Source organism: Terrapene carolina, unplaced genomic scaffold, assembly GCF_002925995.2.
Source record: "Terrapene carolina triunguis isolate 2854851 unplaced genomic scaffold, T_m_triunguis-2.0 Scaffold189, whole genome shotgun sequence".
Classification (NCBI taxonomy): domain Eukaryota; kingdom Metazoa; phylum Chordata; order Testudines; family Emydidae; genus Terrapene; species Terrapene triunguis.
This window is the reverse complement of record NW_020664540.1, coordinates 4,212,082-4,221,768: the sequence shown is the minus strand read 5'-3', so window position 1 is coordinate 4,221,768 and position 9,687 is coordinate 4,212,082. Positions and strand designations below refer to the sequence as shown.

Sequence of the window (9,687 nt, the reverse complement as noted above, 5' to 3'; positions counted from 1 at the left end):
ACCATTGAGGTTTTCAGGCCCTGAGAGCAGCGTGGACCTTCCTGAGTGTGGAGGAGATTCAAGGGCCAAAAGTGTTAATTTACCAAAATTTTGGATTCCTGATTTGAGTTTTTCCAAAGTTGATATCAGTACCCCTAAAGTTTACCAGGATGCAAACTTACTGAAAGATGACGTCACTCTTACTAAGTATCACATGAGTATTCAAGAACCCAAAGTGATATCTGGGTCTGCTGTTAGTGATGTAAGCATTCCAGAGACAGATATTAAAGTTGCAATGACAGAAAGTTCCACTGAGCTGAAGAGTCCAGAAATAGTTGCTAAAATACCATCAGCTGACATTGCTATAGATAGAGGAGAAATGAAGCTTGAAGGTTTCGAAGGGAAGACTAAAATGCCTAAATTCCAAAAAATGAAGTTTGGAATTTCACTGCCTAAGGGAGAAATTCCAGAGAGTGAGGTCAGCTTACCCCAAATGGAAGCTGACATTCCCAAGCCAAAAGCGATAGCTGAAGTTACTGAGATTGCTTTTGAAACTTCATCTTTAGATATTAAATCTGAAGACTCTGATGCAGGAACAGACGTGTCAGGCTTAAAAATGCAACTGCCATCACTCAAAATGCCTCAAATACCTAAAGCTGACGGAGCACCAAAGGTGGACATCAGCCTCCCATCAGTTGATGTTACCATGCCAACAACAAAGGTAGACATTCGAGGCCCAGATTTAGAAAGTAAAGTGGTAAAGACTGAGAGTGAAATAAAATCTGGAGAAAAAGACATTGAAGGGAAAGAAAGCAAGTTCAAAATGCCAAAATTCAAACTCCCATCATTTAGTTGGTCACCAAAGAAAGAAGCAGTTGTTACATGTGATACTGAAGCAACCCTTGAGGAGCCTACTTTGGCCTCTTCTTTAGGAGAAACAGAAGCTGAACTAACATTAACTGTAGCTGAGGTTCAGTGCCCAAGTGTGGATCTCGAAAGTGATATGCCTATAGGAAAAGATGGTGAGAAGGGCAAAACTAAAAAGCCTCAGTTCAGCATGCCAAAGATATCACTTCCTAAAATGAAGGGTCACAAAGCACAGGTCTCTCTGCCAAAATTGGAAAGTGATGTTAGTGGTCCTAAACCAGAAAATGAAGGAGATGTTTCAGTGAAGAGATCAGAGAAAGGAAGCAGTGGAGATGGAGAAGGAATAGCCATAAAAATGCCAAAGGTTAAGATCTCTACTTCAGAATTTTCAAAACCAGAAATCAAAGCTCCCAAAATGGATATGGACGTTAGCTTACCTACGGTTGATGTCATACTTCCTACATATGATGGGACTATTCAACAAGCTGACTTGAAATTGAGGTCTGCTGGTGCTGATGTCAGCCTGTCAGCCCCAGCTATTAAGATTCCAACATCAGAAGGGTCCATAGAGTTGCAAAGTCCAGAAACAGGAGTTGAAGGAATATCAGCTGGAATTGCTGTGGATGGAGCAGAGATGAAAGTTGAAGGTCTTGAAGGGAAGATTAAAATGCCCAAATTCCAAAAGCCAAAGTTTGGAATTTCACGTCCTAAAGGGAAAGTGCCAGAGAGCGAGATCAGCTTACCCAAAATGGAAGCTGATGTTCCCCAGCTAAAAGCGATGACAGATATTGTTGACATTGCTGTGGAAGCACCAACAGTAGAAGTTGAATCTGCCATCCCTAATGCAGAAAGAGAGTCTTCAGGCTGGAAAATCAAAATGCCCAAAATACCTGAAGCTGATATTAAGACACCCAAAGTTGACATTAACCTCCAATCCAACGTTTCTGTTCCAGTGACAGAGATTGGCATTCAAGATTCAAATACGGCATCTAAAGCAACAATGTTTGAGGGAGAAATAAAACCTGGAGATACAGATATGGAAGGGAAAGAAGGACATTTCAAGTTGCCAAAATTCAAATTGCCATCATTTAGTTGGTCACCAAAAAAAGAAGCAAGCATTAAAGCTGATTTTGAAGCACCTCTGGAAGAGCCTAAAATTACTGTGTCATCAGGCAAAACAGACACAAAACTAGCAGAAACTGTAAATGAGGAACAGGGTCCAAGCATGGATCTTGATATTGAAATATCTACAGGAAAAGAAGAACAAAAAAGCCAAATTAAAAAGCCTCAATTTACCATGCCTAAAATTTCATTCTCCAAAATTAAGGTTCCTAAATCTCAGGTGAATCTGCCAAAAGTGGAAGCTGATGTTACTGTTCCTAAACCAGAAAGAGATGGAGAAGACTTAGTGCAGATACCTGATATAGAAAGCAGTCATACCAAAAGCATAGAAGAGGGAGCACAAATAAGCATAAAAATGCCAAAAGTTCAGATTCCTACTCTGGAATTTTCCAAACCAGAAATCAAAGTTCCCAAATCAGACATGGACATTAGCCTACCTAAGGTTGATGCCACCTTTCCTACATATGATGTGAGTCTTCAACAAGCTGACCTCAAATTAGGGTCTGCTGGTGATGATGTCAGCTTGTCCCCGGGTATTAAATTTCCCACAGCAGAAGCTTCCATTGAGCTGAAGGGTCCAGAAACAGGAATTGAAGGACCATTGACGGTGGATGGAGCAGAAGTGAAAGTTGAAGGTCTTGAAGGGAAGATGAAAATGCCTAAATTCCAAAAGCCAAAGTTTGGAATTTCACTTCCAAAAGGAAAAAGACCAGAAAGTGAGATCAGCTTACCCAAAATGGAAGCTGGAGTTCCCCAGCTTACAATGACAACAGATATTGCTGACATTGCTGTGGAAGCTCCAATACTAGAAATTAAATCTGATGTCTCTGATGCAGAAATAGAGGTTTCAGCTGGGAAAATGAAAATGCCTCAAGTTTCTATCACTGACATTAAAGCTCCAAAGATGGATGTTAGTCTCCCATCAGTTTCTGTTTCAACCACAGAGGTGGCCATTCAAAGCCCTGAGGTGGAGGATATGAAAATGCAAGGAGAACATGAAACGAAGTCTGGAGAAATTCAGACTGAAGAACATCAGGGCTGGTTTAAAATGCCAAAATTCAGAATGCCAACATTTGGTCGGTCATCTTCTAAGGAAAAAAGAGGTGACATTGATAGTGAAGGGAGCCTGGAAAAGCCTCAAGTAAGTGCTCCTTCTGCTGAAATGCAAACTGAAATAGAAGCTCCTGAATATGCAACATCATTGCCACATGTGGACACTGAATCTGCTGCTGGAAAGGATGTTTTGGAAGGTAAAATCAAATCTGCTAAAGCAGAGATTCCAAAAGTGGGAGTTTCTCTCCACAAAGGTAAAAGTTCTGATGTTACCTCATCAAAGTTTGAAGCAGAAGTTTCACTACCTCCAGAAAAAGCAGTTATTAAAGTGAGCATTCCTGAAACAGAAACTTATGCTGATGTAGTTAAACGCGGTGCTGAAGGACAACAATTGAAAACACATACTCCAAAAGTCATGATACCTAAGGCAGAACTCTCTACATCAGAAATTAGTGCTTCAAAAACTGGGGTGGACATCAGCTTACCAAAAGCTGACATTACACTCCCTAAATGTGACCTGACCCTTCAAGAACAAAAAGCCAAATTAGAGTGTGCAGAGATTCCAACAGCAGAACATTCCATTGAGCTGAAAAGTCCAGAAATAGGAGCCAAAGCACCATCTGTTGAAATTGCTTTGGATGGAACACAGAAGAAATTAGATGCCCTCCCAAAAGTAGAGCTGGACATTCTACACGCAGGTGCAGGAGTTAAAACTGAAAAGCTAGGGAGTGTAATAAAATCTACAGGAAAGGATGTTCAAGGAAGAGAAAGTAAATTAAAAATGCCAAAATTCAGTGTACCCTCATTTGGATGGCCTGCCACAAAGGGAACAGGAGATGTTGCTGATGTTAAAACCAACCTTGAAGAGACCAAGATAGGTGCTCCGGGAATTAAAATGGATACTGAAATAAGTGTTGTAGACCATGAAATAGAGTTTCCAGCTGAAAGTGTTGAAAAGGATATTTCTGCAGGAGTCAGAGTGAAAGTGGAAGATGGAGATGAAGCAAGCAAAATGAAAACATCTAAATTTAAGATGCCAAAGTTTGGAGTGTTACATTCAAAAGCAAAGGGTTCTGAAGTTGATGTCTTTCTCCCAAAGTTAGAGGCTGATGTTTCACTGCCTAAAACTGAACTAGGCATAGTAGAAATCCAGTTTAAAAAAGCAGATGGCTCCATTGACCTGCAAAGTCCAAGTTTAGACCTTATGGAATCATCAACCAGGATTTCAAAGGACAAGCCAGACAAACAAAGTGAAAGTGTAGAGGTAAATATTAAAATTCCCAAGTTAAAAATACCAGCGTTCACTTACAATGCACCCACAGTTGAAACTGACGTTTCAACATCAAAAGTGGCAACAGACTTGAAAGGTGCTGGTACTGACATTGAAACACCAAAACTGGAAGTAAGCACTAGGATCCCTAAAGAAAGACCAGAGTTTGCAGGTGGTAATATCCAAACACCATCAGTCAAAATTCCAACATTGGCTGAACGTGACATTAAAACCCCACAGGTATACGTTAAGGTCCCAGACTCTTCGGTTTCAAAAGCAGCACTACAGATTCAGGGACTAGTTGCAGAGAGTAAAGAAATAAAAACACAAGGTGAAGCTGAATCTGGACATGTTGATATCGAAACGCATGAGACTTATTCCTCTCAGATAGTGAAAGAATCTGAGATTCCTTCATCAGAAATTAAAACTGCTAGTTTTGGATTTTCACTTCTCAAAGTGAAGATACCTGAGTCACATGTTAAACTAGACATGCCAGTCAAACTGCAGTCTTATACAGAATATAAACATGAGGTGTCTGAGAGTGAAGTTCACCAACCTAAACTTTCTGATGAAAATTTAGGGGTAGCAATACAAAAGACTGGCACTGCTGAGTTTAAATTATCTGGCAAACCACAAAGTGAAACTGATGAATCTAATGATGTCGTATCTTCCAGTGTTAGTTTGCCAAAATTGAAAACATTTACAGTTGAAGTACAGCCTTCCAGTAAACTTGGAGACACTCAATCTGATAAGCAACCAGAGGAAATAGCTGTATCTCCTCTTTCTAAAGATGATGAAATAGCTAAAATACCAGAAGATGAAGAAAAAGATATGAAGGATCAAAAAGAAAAAACTGACAGTAAAAGATCTTCTGGCAGATTCAAATTTTGGCTTCCAAGTATTGGGTTTTCTTCCTCTGTTGATGACACAGGCTCAGATTCGAAACCTGAAGTCCAAAAATCAATTCCAGAAGAAACCCAACCTGTTGACTCTTCTGTGTCAGATACTGACTCTTCTCAACAGACTGAAAAAACTGGATGGTTTAGATTTCCCAAATTAGGCTTCTCATCCCCATCAAAAAAGGCTAAGAACGTTGACAAAGAAGAAGAGACAAATCTAAAAGAAATGAAAACTTCAGATGATGAAAGTCCATCAGAGAAACCTGAAACATTTTTTGATGCAGAAGAAAGCTTATCACCTAAAGAAGAAACAATTACGGGTGAAGAAAATGAAACTACAGGGACCTCATCTAATGTCCAAGTTTCTGGTGCTATAGTTACATCATCAGCAAGAACTGAATTAATTTTGTTGGAGAGGGAAAGAGCTAGTCAGCAAAGTATTCTTGAAAAGACCACCAAATGAGGTTTTTTTCTGATCTAAATGTATATGGAAAATCTGAAGGTAGAACAAACTAAGAGAAAAACATATGCAGAAAAATGCTGTCTTTCCAAAGAGTTTTCCAGAAGAAATGAAAGTGGAACAGAACTTAAAACTGATATTTATGAAAACAGTCTATGGATCATTCTTCACTACACTGGCATTTGCAAGCACGTGAACATACTGTAGGTCCTAATGAAACACTTGTTTCATGAGATGTACCCAAGAAGAAACACACAACTACTGATGAAAAGGAGGCATTCATACTTTTAACAAAGTCTGATAAAATTCTCCTAACCATGCAAAATAAAGTGTTGAATGGAGCAAAGATAGTGAAAAGATTTTATTAAATATAATTCTCTAAAACATGCCAATTGTGTTTAGTTATAGATTATTTGCAGAAAGGAGTATAAAGCTAGTGCTATGAGGACTAGAAATATACATAACTGTTTAGATTTTATTTTATTAAATATATTTCTGCCTTGATGTTGCTTTCTTATGAAAAATATATTTTCTTTATCTTAGATAGAGCAATATTTGTATTCCATGATCATTTTAAAATGTAGAACAAACAGAAATAATACTGTAGATATGACAATCCTTCCCCCCCCCCCCCAGTTAGTAGGGTGGATAATATTTAGCCTTAAAAAAAAATAAAAACTTCAGCAAATGTTCCAGATTCCTGAAAAATATATACTGCTGATTCACATATTCAAAATACAAAAATAAAATATGGCAACTGAGAAGAAGAATAAAAAAAAATTGGGGTAAGAAAGTTCATTATGTAAATATTTATCAGAATAGTTAATGCATAGAATGGGGCATATGTGAGAGGAATCACTGGAAAGGTTTTCCAGAGAAATAAGATGTAAATAGTTATTTACCTTTTGTTTATATCAATGCTTCTCTTAAGTACACGACCAAAATGGTAGTACCATATATGTTAGCCATCACTGTACATGTATTACTAGAATGTTGAATGTATTCTCAATTCACAGTACAGTCACTGTATTGATAATAAATGCAGTAACATTATTATTGTGATAATTTTTTGATTATGAAAACTACAATACAAAGTAGCATGGACATTGCTTGAAAGGTTGATGTAGCTGCAACTTCAGTTAGAGGGGGGAGAACTTTTTTTAAGAGACATTGGTACTGGCAAATGACTAATCACCATTGTAATTCTGCATATTGTATTTTCACATATTCACTCACACTTCTTTATCCCAGTTTCTTTATATTATATTTTTGTTCCCACCTATTCAATTTAGTTGGGGCTAAGCAAATGCAGCAGAAGAAAAAACTGGAATGTTACTAGAGTATATTTCATGAGTCCCAAATCATATCTTGCTAAATTAACATATTCAAGCTCTCAACTGTCCCAAAGGAGAATTTCACGCAAACTGCGGTCACCAATACAAAGTCCATCATTTCTCAACAGTTTCCACACAGAGGTACTGGACAACCCATATTATTTCAGGCCAAGCTGGACCCCCTTGGGGCTGCTCTAAGTTGTGTCTGGCTGCTCACACAGCCCCAAGGGGCCATTCAAGCTGCTTTCTTTAGTGGTGCCTGGCTGATGGAATGGCCGTAGGCAGGGGCGCACAGCTTAGAACAGAGCTAAGGCAGAGTAGCATGGACAGACCAGAGAATCAATAATGATGACCACTGTGATGCTGGAAAAAAAGGACATCCTGCTTTACAGCAATTCAAATAGAAGCAGACAATGATCTCAAGGCTTATTTCAAGCTCATAGAGCATTAAAGTTAACAATAAATACATTAAAAATACTCCCAGTGTTGTATGCACTCTCTTAGCCCCACAAAATGAAACGCTCTAAGCAGCCCCCATGGGAATTGAATACCACTACACATGTGAGACTGTTAGAAAGCAGAGAGAGGGAAATCCTGGAAAATGCGGCATGAGGCAGTACTGGCTGCATAGCAAAAATGAATATAGTGGATTGGAGAAGAACAGTTGTGAAGCGTAAAGAAAAGAAAAACCCACAGAGAGTCTCTCCAAAAAGTCTACTGTCAATACTGGGAAAATGGAGGATTTGAGAGAAAGCAGTTAGATTAATGTGACAGTCTAAAGGAGATTGAAAATGGGAATGGCCAGCATAAGAGTTCATTAAGGGGTGTACAGAAGAGGGGCACAAACCTAGAGAACACAAAGATACTGTCTAAACAATAAAGAGGCACAAGAGATTGTCCCTCGAGAAGGTTTGACAAGGCTCTTTCCGGAGCGCCAGAGCAGGGCCAAGCCGCTGGTGTGGCCCCAACCCAGCGCCCCGGCCGGAGCGGGGCCATGCTGTCTGTTGTGGCCCCGCCCCAGCGCCCTAGCTGGAGCAACAGAGTGGGGTCGAGCCACGTGGTGCGGCTCGCAGGCCGGCTTAAAACAGCTCGCAGGCCGGATCCAGCCCACGGGCCGTAGTTTGCCCACCCCTGCCATGGACCCAGATCTTCAGAGGAGCACTTCTCCTATTTAGGCAAGTTCAGTAAAAAAAAAAACCAGTGCCCGGAAGCTCCCATTCAGAAAGCTGGTGCTGAGCACTTTTGAAAACCTGGCCAATAGAGAATTCAGCATAGTTGCTCCTACATGCACCAGACCTGAATCTGCCCCATGGTCAAATGCAGTGGTTGGCTAGGGAAAACAAAACACATCGACAATGTGAGAGCATTTGAGAGTTAGAGCTCGGGGAAGCCAGTGAAGTCTGGTGTCTGCTTTGTGAGAAACTTATGACCCGGTGATAAATGAAAGGCAGTTTCAAGGGTTAAAACAAACAAAGAGAAAATAAGAGTGCGTGATTCAGCAAAAAATAAAAGAAAATGGAGGAATGCGAGCCCAAATATGAAATATACTACATAAAAAATAGAGCAGATGCATCTTCAACAGCCACTCTGCACTCCCCCAAATGTTAAATCCAGAAGAAACTGCATCCCTTCCCTTCCACATGTTAAAATTGGTGTATTCCAATTACACAGACAATGCCTTGGAAATATTTTAAAATAGAGTAAGAAACAGCAGTTAGAGGTGATGTATATGTCAATTTCAATAGTGACCATTCCAGCAAGAGGCAAAGAAAAGCATTTTTTCAGTATAGTGAAGATTTTCCCATAATTGTTAAGGTGACTGTTCTAAATATGCTCATATATAACTGCAGCAGTAACAGCAGCAAAAGTTGGAGTGGAACCTGGTTGAAGTAGTTTATCTGTTTGTCTCTTATTTTCTAAGGAATCTACATAAACTTTTACATGACACTAAAGCTTCCTCACATTTATTAAACCCAACTTGTATTTTAAAATAAAGTTGTACAGAAAAATGAGTGCCTTCAAGGTTACTCGATGGCTCAGAGGGTTAGGTAATGGGTTATGGCAGAGCTTCACCTTTAAGCATCTGGTTGGAAGTGACTGAAAAATGCACCATACAATGCTATTGGGTAGCTTATCTGAAATGAGTTAGGGGTCTCATTCTTGTGCAAGTGGAAGAGTGTTTACACAAAAACCACCATCATAAGCAGGGCCGGCTCTAGGTTTTTTGCCAACTCAAGCAAAAAAAATTTTGGCTGCCCCCACCTCAGCCCTGGGTTCTCCCCCACCCCACCTGCACCCTCTGCCGCCCCAGCTCTGGGCCTCCCCCCACCCGCACCCCATGCTGCCCCAGCTCTGGGCTTCCCCCTTTCCCCCCATCAGTGCCCCCACACACACACCCTGCCGCCCCAGCCCTGGGCTCTCCCTCCCCCCCCACCTGCACCCTTCTTCCGCCCCAGCCCTGGGTCACTGGTAACTTGCTCCCAGGGCGGGTCATTCAGCAGGAATTTTGGATGTGCACAGAACACAGACAGGATTGGTTCCCATATGGTTACAGAACTTCAGTAAAGTGGAACAATTTTCAGCTTGTGTGATTGGAGGATATGTGGATGCATATTATAATACTGTCCTCCATAAATGAGGAAAAGTTGAGGTGCCTTTATTATTCTTTTGTTCCACTCTTTGTTTCTATGGGGAATTTGCCAA

The 9,687-nt window shown here is 40.3% G+C and overlaps 1 protein-coding gene across 1 annotated transcript in view; it reads left to right on the top strand.

The window, feature by feature from the left end:
* LOC112107102 (protein AHNAK2) overlaps positions 1–6,703 on the top strand; it is a 22,495-nt gene extending 15,792 nt beyond the window's left edge. The window contains exon 2 of the mRNA XM_029912086.1: positions 10–6,703. Within this exon, the coding sequence (XP_029767946.1) occupies positions 10–5,653 (5,644 nt within the window). The 3' untranslated portion in view covers positions 5,654–6,703. The remainder of the gene's footprint in view (positions 1–9) is intronic.
* The last annotated feature ends 2,984 nt before the right edge of the window (positions 6,704–9,687 follow it).